Genomic DNA, 19,820 nt, shown 5'->3' with positions numbered 1-19,820 from the left:
GAGAAAACAGAGATTCACAGAGATCAAACACTACTATAAGCTGCAGGGCTACTTTAATAGGATCCGAAGGAATAAAAAGCCATTATGAGGAGGATATCATTTGTGTCCAAGAGGCTCTGACTCATGCCACACCCCCAGGGCGGCTGCCCAGCCCACTCGTTCTTGAGACAGACACAGCCACGCTCCATTGCTGGGGCTGGAGGAAAGTGATGTCATGGTCCCAGAATGCCACTTAGAACAATTGGGTGGTGGTTAGTTAAAATAAAAGGGTTATCAAGGGCCTTGTTCAGAGCAGCATATTGCACAAATAACTGTAGCCATGGAGGATGGCATCTGATTATCTCACTTCTGCCTGAAAATTGAGGGGGTAAAAATGGTAGAAAAGGTAGGAGCAAAACAAGCAAACACAAACAAATGTCACAAACCAAAGCAAAGCAAAACCCCAAAACCTAAAACCCCCCAAAGCCAAAACAAAACTTATGAGCTGGAACAACGGCGAAGGAGTTTCATCAGCGATTATCTTACTTTTTCTGTGGAACAAGTATGCTCCTTTTAGCCCGAGGAGCCCTCATGCTATTCATTGGGCCATTGCTATAGGACTTAACAATAATACCCTATTTCAAGTGTCATTTTCTTTCTTGCAAACCCCAAGCTTCTTGTGAATTTACATCTTCTGCTGAGTTTCACTCAATGAGAGAATATCACCCTTACCCTGACTTTTCCTTTTTTCCTTATGAATGGCCAAGAAAGCCCAAGTATCACAGCTTTTTTTTTTTTTTTAGTTGAGCAGGGGAAATATTTTTGATGAATGGAATATTTTCTTTGGTAAACAAACAATAAATACCAACTCAAAACCAACCAAATAAGTTTTTTTGGTAAAGTGGACATTAATGTCTTGGTTGGAATTAATTGAAAAATAAAACTTTTGCAAGTGTTTGCTAGGATCGTTCCTTCCCTCTTTATAGCAATTGAAAAAGTAAAACTTCATGAAGTAAAGACTTAAATTTTGGGGGGATGTGATTCTGAGCTATTTTTAAAATGTCTTCTCCATGGTGGGGCTAAACCAATGCTATCAGAGCAATTATTAATAATGAATATTAACAAATAATAATGATCTAACAATAAATAATAAGTAGTCAGTCTTGGCATGCAGACTCCCCCCAAAATAATTCACTCATTCCGCAGTCAGAATTCCATAAGCTTTGATTTCAAGTGCTGAAAAGAGAAGTTGACAAGTTTGAAAATGCCCTTCATTTAAAAATACAATATCCCAAGGTGTACAGAGACCCAATCAAGAGGGAAAACTACTATCTGTCATAAAATAAAGTTCCACAGTAAGTCATTCTGGTTGACCAAATTGAATGGTTAGATTCTCAACAAAATCCGCTTAATTGGTGTGTGTTGTATCAGTTTTGTGGAGTCACTGTAACCCAAGGTGCTCCACGTGGCCGGCACTAAATCAATGGCTGATTTAGAACACGCTCTTCAGAAAATGATTTAGCAACATATGATTTAAGAATAAAACCAATCCCCTCTTTAGCTGTGTTTTATCAATGATAGCCTAGTTGCAGGTCCCTTGGAGAGAGAATTGATCGCAGATCTATTATGCGAACTTGCCCTTTTTCGAGGAGTGCATTTGTCTTTAGATTAAAGCTCATTATCTCTAGTAGAGTGCATAACACATTGGTATGATCACTTAGTGTGTTTGCAGGAGAGATTGAACAAGTGTGTAATGCACTAGCTATGATCCCCTGCACATATATTTAGAACTGGGTGAACAACAGTACATGAAATAGAAAGCACAGGTTTGCACTTGGTGTAGTTACATCTGAATCATTTGGGCATTTTTGCTGTCTGGAAAGACAATGGTAAACCTAAATCCCAAACAGTACCCAGACATTAAAGAAAAGTCTGCCTTGTGGCCAATAAGTCCTATGTTTCTTCCTTGGAAATGTACTTTGAAGGGAGTAGTAGCCCTCTTATGAGAAGATCTAAAATTGGCCTGCCCTGTCTTAGGCATGCGAAAATGATGGAAACCCTCCGGTGTTGTGACCCTGGGTGAGTCACTTTATTCTCCTAGGTCTCAGTTTCCTCCTCTGCAGGGGATGGGGAAGTTGCACAGTACATCCGCTAAGGTCCAGAAAGGTAAGGTGCTTTGGGGAAATGCTTACCACTACAGATGTCTAAATAAGCTACGTCTCTAAAAGGGAAAAATACTGTAGACGTTTACCTCAAGTGTGACCAGGTTTTAGCTTCATTTTTATAGACTTAAAGAAATGCAGGGGTCGGGGGCAACATACACAGCCTCTTCAGATCAAACCATTTCTGTTTAGATCCTGTAGATACTGCAAGTCAGCAGTATAAACATCTAGGCTCGATAATGTACAGAAGGGCCGTGCAAGGAAGTAGAGGGGTACCAACGAAGGTGGGGGGCGTGGGGACCCGGAAGATGAAAGTGCAGCCAGGTTAGCAGGAAAGCTTGACTGTCATCGTTGATAGATTTATGGTGGTGATTACATCTTCCAGTCATTTCCATTTATCTCACTTTCAGCCCTTTATGTCTGCCTGAAGTTCTCAGTTTCAGGACTTACAAAGTTTCAGGCCTTTTCTCCTCTGTATCTCTGAGCAAGCACGTCTCCTGAGCGAAGGCAGACTGGCACTGCAAGTGGGAAGCTGTGGCAGATAACCGTGTCAGTGTTCATTTCTCCTTCCTCAGCTTAACTCTGCATTGCTGGAGCTGTCATTGGTTTAAAGGTATATTAACCAAACCATACCAGTGTTAAAAGTATATTGATGGTGGGGTGGGTGGGGCGTATGATAAATTCATTCTGGACAACAAAACTGCCTCACCTGGGTGAGTTTAGAGGCGACTCAGTTTCAGCCCATGGGTGATGGCCACCCCGCCATGTGTCTGTTTCTGAGGTTCTGGCTTGCTTTTGGTGGCCAGAACTTTCACAAACATCTCATTGGGGTGTTGGGGAGCTAGATGAGATGGCAAAAACCTTAGACCTTAAACCACAGACCCTGCTTGGAGCTACCGCTCTGCAGAAGTTCTGGAAGCTTTATTGTTTGAGCAATGCTCAAAGCTATTTCCGCCTTGGCAGCTGACCTTTCAATCAGAAGGTTTTTGTCACGATACCAGCAACATCTGCAGTGTGAATAAAAGAGGATTCTGCTTGCTAATAAGCTTTTGCTTATTTGATCTTAGTTTAAGAGACTATGAGTCTCCTAGGGTGTGTGTGTGTGTGTGTGTGTGTGTGTGTGTGTAAATTTTCTCTGATGACAACCTTTTGTTTTAAAGATTGAAAATATGCAATGCCCATTTCCCCACCTTGTCCTTTACTTTTTTTGGCAATGCCTATTTCTTATTCTTAAAAACCAAAGAACAACTTTCAATTTGTTTCCATTAACATCATCCCTTTGCTCTTGATAAGACCTAGGGTGAAAATATAACAAGCAGACGCTATCACACTGTTGTAATTTGGTCAACCACTCTGGTACTATCGATATCCACCATTTCTACACACTCAATTTCCTCCCGATTTTCAGGGTTTTTCTTCTCTTTCCTTTTTTTCTTAGAGGGTGGCAGGAAAGTCAGTATCACAGGTAAAATGGCAAAGCAGTGAAAGAAGGTGACAAATGCTATTAAAAACAAGCACCTGAACAGTGTACAGGTCAGATTTGAAGGCACAGCTGCAAGAGGAATCAGACCAACAAGATAGCAGAGGTAACTCTGTAAAATAGCTACCCCATGCACTTCCAGGGCATTTTTTACCCACTTCGTTCTTGTGAAATCCTTGCCCAGAACAAAGGTGGATAATAGTGGAGCACAGTTGTCAATTGTGTAGTTAATTCCATAAATTAAGCATAGCACAGAGATGCAGTCCAGTTCTACTTTCCATAATGTCATGAAACCTATAACTCCAAACTCCACGGACACAACCGTTAGAGTGAGCCAGACATTAATCAGAGAGTCTGCCACCAGGAATGCCGAGAAGAAGAGCAGGAACAAAGCACTGATGCAGGAGTTGTGCAGGGGGGCTCCCAGAGAGGAGGCGTATCGATCCATGTACACGAAGGACGGATTGAAGACGATGAACTTCACCTTGGAGGTGACAGAAAGTCTCCTCAGGGTCTCCAGGAGATCATAGAGTTCTTCTCTGTTCGTTTCCATGGTCTTGGCCACCAAAAACATTCTGGAGGCCACTACATCAACCTCATCATTGTACTTTTTAGAGAAGATGATGTCCTCTTGAAAATGTGAAAATTGGGGGGCTTTCAGGAAGGAATTTCTCAACATGTCTGTGAAATTTTTCTTAGGCAAGCCAGTGGTCACATTGAGTTTCCGAAGGTAATTTAAATAGCTCTCAAACCAGGATATTCGCACAAACCCCTTGGTGTATTCTAGCACGTCTTCTTGGACACTAGTGTTCCAGTATTCTATAGACTCGTATATGTAAAACCCAATCACCGGACTGTAGTTGCTAAAGTACTTTTGCTGGGCAGTAGTGTACTCAATGGTTTGTGTTGCCGTTGCTACGATGTTACTAAGGTCTGACCCTTCACTGACCTGCAGATAGCCCATTAAGGCAAAGGAAATATAAATAAGGTAAAAGAGAACTACAAAAGGCTTGACATAGGTGTTGGTTATCCAGTCACAGTAATAGCGTTTGAGGAAACATACCAATAGGTGACTCTCGTAAGTGTTCGCCTCCTCGCCGTCAGTTGTGTCCTCGCTGAACCTGGCCGTCAGGAGAAACCTGTACCATGCGGGCTTCTCCTGCAATGCCTCGGGCTTTGGGACTTTCCTACAGAAGATACTATGCTGGTAATTGTTTTCTATGTAGCCAGTGAATACCAGGCTGGAACCATAAAACGAGAGTACATAGAGGTAGTTGAAGAAGATTGCGATACAGGAATTGCAGCAGAAAATCCTGGCTGCCTCAATGTTTGTGAAAGGGCTGGCTCCTATGCCAAAGGTGACCAGGTACATGGCAGTGGTGAGAGAAAAGGAGAGCATTGAGTCTGCATAGACTGCTGCAGTTCTCTCTTTAACGTGTTGGTCTTCTCTAGTTTTCCTCCAGGAGGATAACATTTCAAAAGTCCCATATAATCCATGACCTGAGGGGGCAGAAAAAGACCAGATCAAAAATTTAAAAGGCTACTCTCTCTAAAGAGGGGAAACACCTTGGTCCTGGGGAACTACTGGGTCAAAGGAAGTATAACCCGTCCTAGGGGTGACAGGTGACAGTAAATGTCACTGATTTCTCCTGTGGAGAGAGAAACTCGTGTTTTAGTGAATCATAAATGTTAAGGGATAGAGGGAAGATAGAGGAGCTAAGATCTTCATGCTTCCTTCTGGCTCAAGAAAGCTGGGTGGACTTTTGCCTATAAAAATCTGAGTAGACGTGTGCCTATATCTTTTGGGGATTATGCACATTGATAGTTTAGGGTTGTTGGTGCAGTTTGCAGAGTATTTGTTCGCCTTGGTTGGTGGAACATTCCAGAGAGGATGCCTGGCCACTCATCATTTTGCTTGTCATCCCCACAAGTCTGGCTGGAGGTCAGCACAGACGAAGGCGGTGGGCAGAGGGTTCTGAGTTAACGTCTCATCACCTCATTTAAGTTTGGCCAAGTAGAAGGCTTTAGGGAGAAAGAAGCACTGCATTTAATCTGAGCCTTCACAGGAACCTAAATCACAGCCTCTTTTTTCTTCTTCCCCAAATATCAATGCAAGAAGCAATAAATCTGCGAAACAGAGGAAAGCAAAATAAGTAGAGATAAGTTTCAGTGAACAGGAAGGATGGAAGAAGGAACAAGATTCGCATGAACTCAGTGGATAAAAATGAAAATTCAGGTTGAAGGTTTGTGGCGTGTCTCTTGTCTTCAGGGATGTTTGACCCGTTTTGGTTGTTTATGGATGGCGTCTCAAGCAGGCGGTGGCTCTGCCGGCTTCTCTGCACTCTTTGGCAGTGGCCTCTGAGGGACCGGACCAGATCAGTAACCTCCCTCCCGAACTACTTAGTGCCTTTGGCTCCTTGGTTAGTATTCCAGTAACCTTGGAACAGCACAGGTACAGTAAGTGCCCGTTTTGACTTTATTCTACTGCCTGAAACCAGATCTAGTTAAACTTCTCCCATCTTTCCTAGTTGGAGCCAGACATTTCCTGGACGGGCCTCCCCAGGTTTCCAGGCCGCTGCAACATTGAAAAGACCCACAAAGTGACCTGTTGTGGCTTTCTATCACCCCTGTCTTGGCACTGAGTTCAGCAGATCTCATTTTCTGCTTCTACGCCTTGGCATATTCAATCCCATTATTGAGGATAATAAAATCTTTACCCTGTGGTACAATAGTCTTGTTTTTAAAAATGAATTTAAAATCTCCAGCCAATCGTAATACTGAGTAAAGTGAGTCACTGTTATCTTGTGTTCAGTCATTGAGCGCTCGTCTTCCCTCGTGCCCAGGCTGGTATTTATATATTTATTGTGAAGTCTTGGCCTCAAACCCGAATGCCCATTTCATAGTCACGATATAGGCCTGTTTTCTCAGAGAGATTTGGCATTTATCTTAATTTACTAGGCACTGCTTTATAGCCGCTTTTAGAGGGCAGGTCAAGACTGTCAATTTGAGAACTAGCACCGTGGCCCCTATTAAACTGGAGGCACCTAAACTCCCCAGACATGAAGTAAAAAGTGCACTCGTTGACTGGCATACTGTTGCTAATTATGTTTTAGATAGTTAACGTCTAGTGTTACTAGGGAAAACTATTTATCAAGTTTGTTGCCACTGTGTTCTCAGGAAGGACCAGCTGATCTTTGTTTAAAATAACTGATCCCTTGAAATGAGGGTAAAAAAAGTACCTCCGAGGCATCTGCATCCTGGGGAAACAATACTGACCATTTCATCTGGCGCCATGTAGAATAAGTTCTGGTGGGCAAAACACACTTCAGAGTTTCACTGAAAATGGCAAATGGAATTTTATGTGTTTTCTTGCTAGGAACAAACAAAAAAAAGTTTTAAAACAGGGCTTTGGTACTGAGTCATTAAATATGGTAAGAAAATAAAGATGCATGGAGCAGGATTAGAATTACTCATATAGTAGGATTTGAATTAAATCTGTTTTGCAGTCCTTTTTTACAATTGGTGTGATGTTTTATGATGGCATTATCTGACCCTGATTCTTGTTGGAAAATACAATAAGAATCCTTTTCTTACCTTGCTGTTCGATGATCTTAGAAGCTAATTGACGAAAGGAATTTGAGTTAACAGAGCTATTAGGTGAAAAGAGTAAGGCATTTGAGGGTCCAGAATGAAAATAATCAAACTCAAGGAAAGGTGGAAGTAAGCTGTTCGCCTGTCTCTTGAGATCTGTTGCTGCATTTTAAATGCCTTATCCTTCTATAGTTTGACCATTTTTATTGAGTCCTGACTCCTTTTGCACATCACGTGTTCTTGGTTCTGGGGGCAGTTCCAGAGGATTCTGATTTTATTCATAGGGGCTTATGCTTCTCCTTCATTCCTCTCGCTACAGGGGTGTGCATACAGATACAGAGGCCAGAAGAGGAAGCCCTGAGAAAGAATCTGTTTTACCTGATCACTCAGCATTTGTTGCTAGTCACTGTTGGCCTGGCCTGCAAAGGCTCCCACCGTTATTCCTGATAGGCTAGATTCTTGATTCTCAAGCCACACCCCTCTAGCAGATGCCTACACCCTAAACTCCAAATTGCAGTTGTGCACTGTCTTCAAAGAGCTCTTTGGATTTCAGGGACAACTGCTAACACCATAACTGGGCCTCCTTACTGAAGCTCAGTCAGTCAAGGGAGGGGTGAGTGCCAACATAGCTGCGGGCGCCTCCCAGGGATGAATAGCCTGGACTGCCTAGCTGGCACCAGACCTGATTCACAGCTGGGTATTTATGTCGAAGAGGTTGATCTGTTACCCTAATGGAAAGCTGAACTGTGGAGCCCCTGTTTTCTGGCCTGGACTCAAGGGGAGACATGTTCCAAGAGCCGTAGGACATGAGGAATGCTCTGCCCCCCAAGAATGTCTGCTCTGCCCATCATCACAGCTGAACTCCCTGTGGTTTGGCCTTCAAGGGTATTCTTTTAAATGCAGCCCCCTCTGGAATAGTGTGTCTACTGAAGCAGCTTCCCTTTGGTCTGGGGAATGGGACAGAGAATGGAGATGGGGAGGGAGTGCAGAGGAAATCATAGGTAAGGAGGATCTCACAGAGACTAACTCCTTCCCAGTTTTTCCTCCAGCCAGCCCTGGTCTTTGTTTTTACATCCATTTCAGAAACTGGGCCAGTGAAAACCAAGGAAAGGCAGGGAAGAAAGATTTTGGTACATTCTGTTCCTCTCCACTTTCCTCTCTCAGCAGCTGCCTCCTTTCTTTAGTGTCAACAAATAGATTTAGCCCTTGGTGACCAGAGGCCCTACACGTAATGGGAGCCTGGGCTCATCATCCAAGGGGCAGGTCCAAGACCTGGGGCAGCCTGAGACCTGGAAGTCAAAGACTGCTGTGTGGTAGTGAGCCTGCCAGGAACTGACCAGCATCCTAGCGCGCTCCCTCTCTTACAGTCACAGTGGTTAAGGCTGATGAATTGCCAGAGGGAACTGCTAAACAATACATACTGATTCTATCAAATTCTGAAGATAAAGAAGCTTTTAAAGTATTCACTTAGTCTTTGAAAAGCACATTCAAGATGTTTGTTTCTGTTTTGATTCATCGCATGTCTGTATAGTTACATGCATATGAACACATGCCTATCAGTGTGTCAAGACGCACACACAGGTCCAAGTTCTGATTATTCATGAGTGAATGCTCTGTGGCAGCGTAGGCTTTTAGCCAGGCCCTGGGATAAGGACAGTAGAGCTCTTCACCAGTGTTCAGATACAGTTTATACCAGGAGTGCAATTTAAATTTTATTAGCAGTAGACTTTGGGATTTTCATCTAGTAAAGTCAAATACCGAAGGATTTAGGCTAATCATTTTTCTTCTTTTCCAAAGAATTTTCTATCTTTATGTGCAGTTAACTTGCAGGCTTTGGAGGCAATGAAGAGACAAGGCAGCACAGATGATAAATAACACTAATGGTGGAAAATCCTCCAGTCACTTAGGGTGAGTCTCAGGAATACTCACAGATTAAATCTCACTCTCACCCACACTCTTTTCTGGGACCTGACCCAAGCCTTTGGGATTGTTTACAATCCACTGACGCAGGAATCGACAAGTGAATAGTTGAGAGTTAACCTAACTTTACCCAGTAGATACACTTCCGGAAAGTTGTTCATAAAGTCAGTTATATTTTAAATGTATTTAATGGCTTTGCTATCAGAGGCAGTCTGGGTGATTTGTTTATTTTTTTTTTTTTTGGCCAATGAATATCACAGGCAAATCGATCTACTTTGTCCATTTGGACTTTGTAAGGCAGATTTTTCTTCAGGCCCAGATCCTCCTGCCTTCCCCAGCACACAGACCACAGCTCGGAGGCTGATGCCTTTGGACGCTCCTCGCATTTTAATCCTTTAATCCTAGCAGGATTTCCTCATCCTGAGTTCCTAAAAGTAAGGAATAACTAAGAAGATGGAGGAGGTAAAATGAGATGGCTTTCAGTTTCAATGGGAAAACATTTAATATCAGGAGACAATGAAGCCATTTATAGCATGCCTGGGCAGTGCCAGATTTCATATATGGAAATAAAATGACTACATTCTTCTAGAAAATCCATGGAGTATAATGAATGCATGAGCAAAATCTGCTTAAAACATATTTTATTCTTCGGCAAGTTTCACTAAGTAGCTCATGTTTATAGAAAGCTTTTCCTTCCATGACATCCACATAAATTCATGATTTTTGTTTTTCTGAGAAGAAATTTAAAGTGTATATATGTCTGGCTTGAGTAACATCTGTTTTAAGGGAGAAGTTCATTAATTGGGTTACATTTACACTTTGCCTGTTACAAACATTTACTTTCTATGCTGAATTGTTTGGTTTATCACAGCCTGTTTTGTCTCACAGTTAAGAGTGAGAGTAAAGGTGTACTCTGTTTAAGTTAAGACAGATGCTCACATCAGGGCGAATACACACATCTTACTCTTTCTACCAGAGGCTTGTCACATTTTGGTAATTCTAATCACAGCATTGGGTTTTAAACTGAGAAATGATTTTCCTTCATTTGAGAGCTGCAAATAAGAGTCCAAGAAATGAATTGGCTAATAGCTCTTCCTTGTTTAAAGATAAAGTATTTACATACTCTGTGTGTGTGTGTACGCGCGCGCACGCACTATATAAAATCAGTGTGTACAACTGTGGCCCATAATATATGCTATGGTCATTGTGTAATATCTCTTCATATAGAAGACACATGTAATATATAAATATATGTATATGTGGCATATCTTATTCAAACACATTTTATATATTTACATATAAAATGTGTGAATATATACTATGTAATATAGAGAGAAATATATAGTATTTCTATTCAAACATTTAAACAATATATGTAATGTTATAAACACATAAAAATATATATAAACATGAACTTACTGCATAATATATCATATTACATATGATATATAATATAGGTAATGTGATATATAATATGTATTATGCACCCAGATTACACAGAGACACACACACGTGTACCCATATACACACACACATGCATCCACATACACACAAGATGACTAGTAGGTTGATATGAAATTTATTTTGCTGGTGCTACACCAGTCAGTGCAGCGGAGGGGCTAGAATCCCTCCCTTAGGTTCCATCTACATTTTGGTTCTTGGCTGGTGAAGTAGCCTAGGTGAAATGCAGGGTTTCCTTGACAATGACTATGAATCTGCTGGCGTTGTGAGCTACTGTAGACCCATCTGGTCAACACTGCCGGGCCCCAGCAGTGACTTTCTGAGATGCTAATCCAAATGCAACAACAAGCTAGGTGTCTCTCCTCATGGTCTGTTTTTTTTTTTTTTTTTTAACCAGCTCAGTGTCCTGATGTTGCTTCCAGCTGCCGGACCTCCATGGAATTGGCCACTCTCCTATTCCCTAGACTAGTTGAATTGGCCACTCTCCTATTCCCTAGACTAGTTGGCTAGGCCACCCAGAGGATACCCAAGAGACCTGGGTCAGAGATGAAGCACCCTTGCATTCCTCTGCCTAACTGAGCTCTGCCTTCCTGGACTGTGCCCCGGTTCTTGTCTTCCTTTATGGTTAAGGATAGAACAATAAAACGTGTTTGATCCATCCCCTCAAACCTATTTTTCCCCACCCACCCCTTAACTGTAAGGAGTGGTGGAGCATAAGAATAAAAAGCTGAGAACTAGCCACAAAACTTGCTTACACAGCATCCTTGTAAATTAGTCCCACAGTGAGCACAGGTCATTAGAAAAAAGCTATTCAGGAAAAAACTGTGAAAAATTACTCTCTTATTTCAAATCAGATGTAAACAACAGTGGGAACAACAAAACCCCTATAAATCAATTATTTTTCTAGAAACTACTGAACCTTTTAGTGATTTATATCTACGCAGAGTATTTCCACAGCATTCTAACATACTTCTACTCCATCATGTAGATTGTCCTATTGTTGCAAATAATGGACTTCTACGATAATGTAGTAGGTTGAGCCATAAGAAATGACCACGTCTGCCATTCAAAAATGGTCAGATATTGGTACCAATTTTGTAGGTGAAAAATGGTTGAATATTGACAATTTTGTATTTTATTATTATCTGGCTGATTTTTCCCTCCCACATTTCTCATGACTTTAGAAATATACCAGAATACTCATCAGGAAAGCAAAACTTTGCAGGTTTGCTTAAGTTTAGAGCCAAGATAATTATGAGTTCCAATTTCTCCGTTAGAACGAAATTTCTTGCACAGGAACTTTTACCTCTTTATAAGCCTGAGCTCCATATACTGCATCAGATTCTAGGTGGCAGCAAATAAGAACAAATTCTCAGAGAACTGAACCTGATCTTCTGGTTTCTGCTACACACAGATAATCTTAGAATATATACCTGAACGAAGCCAAACATCCTTGCTATTAGTCTCCTCCTAGCACTTAATCACATCCTTTCTTCCTTTCCTACCCTTGAATTTGAGTGGCCTGGCTGGATAATTTAGAAGGAAGAGGGAACCCTGGATCTGACATTAGACTGTCTCAAAATCCCAAACATGTGAAAGGGCTTGAAGAATATTTTTCTTGAAGAAAAGTTTTTGTCTCAACTGGTCTCTGAGGCTCTTGTATCTTAATAAATGCAAAGCAACCCTTATAAATTAGATTACCACATATAAAGTAATATCCAAAATATCTTTCACCGCAACTTCAATTCTCCCGTTTTAGCTGTACAGAAGGTACATGAAGCACCAAACCTGCCAGATGAAGAAGGAAGAAAACCTTCCTTCTGTTCCCTTCTATATTCTCCAGCATTCCATTCCTTTCCTGATTTGTGTCTGATCAGCAAAGCTGTGGAAATATTAAGCCTGTAAGGAGAGCTTGCATGTACAAAATCTGTGCCAATTTCTTAAATCATACCCAACTGCAGGGCAACGTTGTAAATCCTCATCCTTTAAAGGAAATTCCATAACGGATTAACATGATGAGTGTCAGATGTTTACAAATGGCAGTTCAGGTACCTCAATACCTGGTGTTAACATAGTTTGGAAAGAAAGGATATTACTTTACGCGTAAGGGGTATGGATGAAATAAACTCCTCTCCAAATTATAACAACTAAAAAATGTCAATGAGCATTTATGATACTGTAGACCTTTAAGAATTTCAGCTCTAAATAAACTGATCTGACTCATATGGACAGGGGTTTTGGCAGAAGTGGGGTTGTCTAATATGCATGACACTGATTAAAAACATTCTAAATCCTGATGTATGTATGCTTACATCATTGCCAAAATGATTCATCTGTGTAGGATATATTCTTATTGCCAGAGATGTCACGTATCGTCTTGGCTAGAAACGCACAGTCACATCCCATTATGGTGAACTCTCAGAGTTTATCCAAATTCTTTCCTATTCTGGAATTTTGTCAGGTTAATACTGCTTGACACACATGGTCTTAAAATTTTCCATTCTAAATCTACTGCCATTTTGGCATTTGGCTGGATCTGGCCTTATGTGACTGGCATCACACTGAGACTGTTTAGTTTGTTGAATTTTAAATCTATAATTGTTTACCACATTATAGACCTATTGTCGGCCAAGGAAATGTCTGGAAAGGAAAAAGAGACTTTTTCTAAGATACTTTTCCTTCTAAAGGAGGCCATATATTTTTAAAAGTTTTATTTGATAGTATATTAATATCACAGAAAATCAAGAAGTTTTGCTTAAATCTGCTTAGTTTAGAAACTGGACAAGTTTACTGACTCATAGTGCAAAACGCTTTGCACTGCATTTCTTCTTGGTCATTTGAAATATTTACTGGCATTTTAGGACTGGTCATCAAAAAACCAGAATTAAACATTGGTCCTGAATGCCACATTTATGAGCATGCTCTGGCTTATATTTCATTTTACAATCAAATCTGAGAACGAAGAGTTTATCTGAGAAATACAGAAGGGCAACTATCCTAAATCCAGACGCTGTTGGCTTTACGAGCATATTAAGCATCCATTACGCGATGCAAAGTATTTATTGCAAATGGGCCTTAGCTACTGAAATGCGTAGCTTCCTTTCATGTTGTGACTAAGTAATTTGAGATCTCTTTGAGCTGAAAATGTACAGAAAGGTTGCCTACTGACTGTCAGCAGGGAAAACTGCCATCAAATCAGTGCATGTAACATTCCTCACAAATTACAAGCAAGGGTGTGTGGAGCACTGTGGCGCTTGATCTCTTTCATGACAAATGCCAGATTTTTCTGAATTGAATTCATGTGAAGTTCACTGATACTGGGTCTCCCTTGCTAACAGCATCTTTCCATCTCTTCCATCCCTCCCCACACCAGTACTACCTGCTGTATTCCTTTTTGTGTTGACTTTTACTTACAATATTTAAAACTTAAAAAAGTACAAAAATCAGTTTTAAGAAATTTTAAATATTATAATTTATTTTACTTAATAAAATTCAAGAAGTTTTGAATATTTAATTTCATTTTACTTATAGTGAAATTGATTTTTTAGTGAAATTAATTTGAAGAAGTTTTGAATATTACTGTTTAGTTTTACTTAAAAATTAATTTTAAGGACCTCTAAATATTGTAATTTTGTTTTATGAATGCAGTTCATTTTCAGGAAGTTTTAAATATTGTATCATTCTTTGAGCTCACTGGTAACTACTTAAGAGTGTCATAAGACCAGGAATAATAGTCCTTTTTCTAGCCCTGACATCCTTTTTTCCTCACCTTAGGAACCTGTCTCCCTTCAGTTTCCCATAAACCCTTATCCCCATTTATCTTCCTCCCACAAAAACAATCACAGCAAAAAAAAAAAAAAAAACACTGTATTTTTAAAATGAAAAGCTAAAAAACAAACAAACAAAAAAACCCCCCAAGCATCTGACTAATCATGAGCAGAACATTTTAACTGAAATCTTGACTCAAGCCTCCGTGGAAGCTCCTCATGACCAGTCCTTACTCACGCTTCAAGGAACCGCCCTGTATTCCACAACTGACCCACATTGTCTTGGGGTTACTTAAAGAGGCAAGTGATGCTGCCATCTTAACAGACTGAGTTCAGGAGGAAGTGTAGCAGCCTCCTCCGGTGCTGAGTTCGGCAGTGATGAGTAAACCGAGCTGGTAAATTCGCAGCATGCTCAGTCTCCGCACGGTGCCCCACTTTTCCACAAAGGCTGCTAGTATGTGTTTATTGCCTGGGTCTTGATTCCCACAGGCCGCAGAGCATGGGAGGCCGCCAGCCCCGCACGTTATCATTTAACCATCATGCAGCTGAGATTTCCCGAGTAAATTCCTTTCTTCTCTACTACCCCCAAACGGGACATAAGGCATACTAATGAACTCCACCATAGTTTTTTTCTCAGCCAATGAGAAATGTCACTTCATTTGCCATGTCAGTATCTGATTGCAAATGACATTTTAATTTTGCTAAAGGGATTGATGAGAAGTTGCCAAAGAAGAGGGGGAAGCTAACTGGATCCTTGGCCCACGAGAACTCTGACATCAGGTTTGCTGGGCATGGCACCTTCAAGATCAGATGGACAGAGCAAGTGACATTATGTTATGACCACTATGGCTTTACGTTGACAATTATCTCTATCAGGAAGTTCCTGCAGCCTCCAAGAGAGAACATAGTGGGATTCTCACACTATCATTTTAAAACGTTCTCCTGAGTTCATAGCAAAGACAGGAAAAAGTTACCTTCTTATTTATGTCTCACTTGTTGCCTTCGAAGTTCTCGTACGTTTACCATATCCTTCTGTGTGATGTTCGCATCCCCTCAGTCCATCGGGTAGGGAAACCGAGGCCAGTGGACACTGTTCGTGCCCAACCCGTGCGCCCTCCCGTTCCCCGTGCTTGAGCTCACGGAAGTCTTCTTACTCCAAATACTGGTAGCCTGAGGGATTTCTCCAGCTGCAGGAATGTGCTTGGTCTTCCCTGGGAAGTGCTGGGGAGTAATGACTCGGGGGAGAGCCCTCAGTGAATCATACATAGGGTTTCTGGGTACACTGTGCAGCTTTCAGCCTCCTCACCCCTCAAGGAGACCTCTGAGGTCTCAAAGGTCCCCAGTGGGACTAAGCCACAGGTGCCCACAGCAGTAACCTGCTGATTAACATACCCTGAATTGTCTTCCTTCCCTGTTTCGTGTCCTCACTCCCATGCTGGGGTCTCAAAGTACTTGTATCTAAATCCTTGTCTCAGGGTCTGCTTCTGGGGAAGCCCAACCTAAGGCACTGGAGCACAGAGATTAATATCTGCTAAACACCACGCAGCTAACTTAACGGAGAACCAGGGCTGGAACCCAGGACTTTGGACTTCCGGCACATTTACCAGATAAGGCTGCCTCTTGTGACCCAACACCACCTTATAGAACTGGCCCCAGGGCTTCTGGGCAAGAGGAGGATGCCATAAATGAAACAGACTTGTTAGGCGGCTTCTCCTTGCCTTTTAGGAACCCAGTCACCACCACCAGAAGGAGGAAACAGAAGAACAAAGGGTAGTAATTACCTAGCATGATGAAAGGGACTCCCAGGAAGGTGGAATTGTATTTCCCACCAGTCAGATTGATGATCCCGGCCGCAGTGAGAGTGGCCAGGCTTATGGTCACCAGCCCGAGCAGGCCCAGCCAGGGTTTGCTGCGGACGCAGTCCTGCATAGAGCAGCAGAGGATGGCCATGGTGACCACCAGGATCAAGCTGGTGACCAGGTAACGTTCTGATACGCGGCTGGTCTTCTGGAAATCTTCCCTCAGTGAGGAGGACGTGTAAGGGTACATTTTGACTTTGCTGTTAGATTTCTGGAACAGTCGGACGGTGTCGCAGAAGCTGGACTCCCACCTCTCTGCCACCATGTCGTTGAGACTGTTGATTGACTGCAGGTAGTAGGTGAGCTGGACGGCTTCTGCGGATTTCACTCGGTCCTTGCTGTGCACGGTGACGCCTCCAAGCTGGTGCCCGTTGTAAACTGCCCTCCCGTCCTTTAAGTGAGTGATCGGGTACGTGATAGCAAAATTGGTCCGGTTGGTGGCCCGAGCATTCTTTAGCTCCTCCAGGACATGCACTATGTCGTCCACGATGCAAGTCTTATCGTTATTCAGGATACATATGTGAGCAAATGTGTAATTAAATCCAGGCCTTGGAACCTGGATCCTGGTCACAGCAGCATGCAACTATGGGGAAAAAAATGAGAGTCAGTGTTTATTACCAAAAATAAGACATTACTAAGTGACACTAGCTCTGTGGATTCAAACGTCTCTATTTTTTGTGGCGGAGGGGAAAGGGAGTCACTCATGCCATCTCATCTCTAAGCTAAAGAGTTCACATTAAATGTTATAACCTTACATCAGAAGTGGGAAGTAAGGATGTAAACCACAGATTTGACTAGTGGTCCTCACAGTGTGGTCCCTGGGCCAGCAGCATGGGCACAGCCTGGGAACTTGTCAGAAATGAAAATTCTCAGACCTGGCGAGTCACAGTCTCTGGGGTGGGGTGTGGCCTAGGAATCTGGGTTTTCACAAGCCCTCCGGGGGATTCTGATATAGCTAAAGTTTGAGGAGCACCAGCATTATTGTGTGTTCTTTATGTGTGATTCAGTTGGTCTATAAATATCTGAAAATCTTATATTGGTCCACCCCAGTATAAGGTCTCCCCCTTGAAAATGTAAAGAGTGAACTAAGGTGCAATTCCAAGTGCACAGATCCCCTGTAGGCCCATCCCTTGCTGCCGATTTGTAGGGCAGCTAAATGATTTCCCCATTCAATGTAGTCACTCTGTGACATAAAAGACAAGCGGTTCACCTCGAGGGCCCTTGTATTCTCTGCTTCCGTGGGAAGGGAGCTGTAACTGCAGAGCTAGGCTGGGATACGTGGCAGTCAAGCTCAGGGGACACAGTAGGATTTATTCGGCACACCTTGCCCTGAATCAGATTTGCTGTGCCCGGGTTCTGTATGCCTGTGATCCAAGTGCACATGGGAATACAGACACTCATTTAACAGCCCCGACTGCGTGCCAGGCACAGTTCTAGGCCCTTTATATGGATTAAGTCATTTAATCCTTATAAGAAACTCTAAAGTAGGTACAAATACTAGCCTCATTTTACAGACGAGGAAGCTGAGACACAGAGAAGCCAAGTCACTTGCCCAAGGCCACACAGGGCTGGGCTCTACCAGGCAGTCTGGTTCCAGAACCTGTGCTCCTAGCCCCTCACCATACGCCTCTAGGTTGGCAATACCAGAAGCTAGATGAAGGTTCTTGCTAGCAACTAAATCCTGGTTTTGTGCTTTCACTGCCCCACCTCTAAAAAATTACAAGGGCTCAAGTTCAGATATGTAGGAGCGTGTGTAATCTACAGTCTAAGGTGAGAAAATAAGGCCTTCTCTCTGTGAAATGAGGCCATTAGTGGACATGTAGCTGAGTGTTAAACAAATGAGCACATCTAGGTCCGTGTCTGGCACTGAGAGGGCTCTCCCAAGAGCAGAGCTAGCCATTATTACATACCTGATGAACGAGGAACATTTCACACTTAAAGGGAATAAAAGCCTCATATCCAGAGTTGCCATACTGTTGCTGCGCCATTATAACTCATAACCTTCTGAGCGTCTCCATGACCCTGATAGATTTGCTCTTAAATCTGCTGTAGCTGGATTATTTGCTGAGACATTTTCCTGTGCGTGCATGTGCCAGGGTGAGTGGGATACTTACTATGTTTTTTGAAAATGTCTGAGGGGCACCAGCTGTCAAAGTCCTTTAGTTAGCACAGAGCATGGGTTATTAATCCACATTCTCAGTGCCTCCTTCCTCACATCTCCTCATGGGCCCCAACCCTGAGGTTCAGGAGACACTTCATTGTATTACATTTGGCTGAAATATTTTGAGTCCTTTCCTTCATACACACACACACACACACACACACACACACACACACACACACACGAGTTGATGTCCCAGGGATACCAAGGAGACTGTTTTCACAAAACTCTAACCGTATGCTAAATTTTTGTTTTGGTGCTTTGGGATTGATGAAGAGCAAAATGTCTTGAATGGTTCTAAACACTGAGAGTGTGTTTTCATCCATTCTTCTCTAAGCTTGGCCCAGTGAATTTTGATTAAAAGAACTCCTAACTACAAAAAAAATTCCAAAATATGAAAAGTTACTTTGGAGGAGAGAAGAACCAAGAGGAATTTAAAGACAAGAGAGAGTTAAATGAAAGACTTTGGGGGAAAGATTCAGAATAGGCTAGAAAAGGAGTGGTATTGAAAGCATGCATATGTGTAATATTTAGTGCATTGTTTGTTCCCATGAACAGCCTAATAAATCTCCCTTAGAGTGATTACCAAATATGTCAAGAGAAAAAGATTGCCAAATAAGATGGTGCTAAGCCACAGGGCTGAACCCAGTTATAGCAAGGGGATATTTTCCATCCATTCTCTAAGGCGACCATGCCATGCTGGGTGGGGAGTTGTTAACTATTTAGTGATCTGCCAACTCTGCCGATCTACTGCTGGGACCCCCTGGGACCACAGACCAAAGAAAGCAGACATGCTGTTAACCCCTGTACCACCAGCTCATAGGAGGGAGGCTTGGAAAATAAGAACCTTACTGAAGTTTGAGAGGGAAGATTTCTTAACTCTCAGTACCAGAACTGCTGTGAGATTCACCTGCTTTGAGTTTCCGAAGGGAAGGTGGGTAGAACGTGTGTCACTGTTGCTTCTCAGTGGCGGGGAGATGCTGGGTGAAAAAGCAGCCAGAGAAGGGGTGTTGGCTGAGGCTACCCACCTGGCAGGGGGAGTCTACTGGGATTCTGCTGTGGGATAAGAGGTGAGAGGATAATGAGAGGTATGGGAAAGGAGAATGGAGACTCCCTCCTGAGACTTTTGGGATTACTCAGTTCTGATCTTTGGTTCTTATGCCTACACGTCAAGTACACACACAGTCTACTCTTGGCTCTCCACACTGCACACTGCACGTGCTACTTGGACATCTACCTGTACAGGGTTTTAGAATACCTTGATTTACTTTCCTAAAGGAGCCCCACTCAGGACAGCAGAGGCATTAGTAGGTGATCTTAGATTATATTCACAGGAGAAAACGGAAGCCAGAGATCAAAGCTATGCTTTTTTTTTTGGTTTATACTCACTTTAAATTTCTGCACTGAAAAAGAAAAGGAACGTGAAAACGATGACAAGTT

The 19,820-nt window shown here is 42.3% G+C and overlaps 1 protein-coding gene across 1 annotated transcript in view; it reads right to left on the bottom strand.

The window, feature by feature from the left end:
* Window positions 1–932: 932 nt before the first annotated feature.
* PTCHD1 (patched domain containing 1) overlaps window positions 933–19,820 on the bottom strand; it is a 52,653-nt gene continuing 33,765 nt past the window's right edge. Inside the window, exons 3-4 of the mRNA XM_059910249.1 lie at window positions 16,142–16,802; window positions 933–5,121 (exon numbers count right to left, since the gene is read on the bottom strand). Coding sequence (XP_059766232.1) covers window positions 3,467–5,121; window positions 16,142–16,802 — 2,316 coding nt within the window. The 3' untranslated portion in view covers window positions 933–3,466. The remainder of the gene's footprint in view (window positions 5,122–16,141; window positions 16,803–19,820) is intronic.

The sequence above is a fragment of the Balaenoptera ricei genome, chromosome X (genome assembly GCF_028023285.1).
Source record: "Balaenoptera ricei isolate mBalRic1 chromosome X, mBalRic1.hap2, whole genome shotgun sequence".
In the NCBI taxonomy this organism is placed as follows: domain Eukaryota; kingdom Metazoa; phylum Chordata; class Mammalia; order Artiodactyla; family Balaenopteridae; genus Balaenoptera; species Balaenoptera ricei.
The sequence above is the reverse complement of the archived record's forward strand: the minus strand, read 5'-3'. Positions and strand labels throughout refer to the sequence as shown.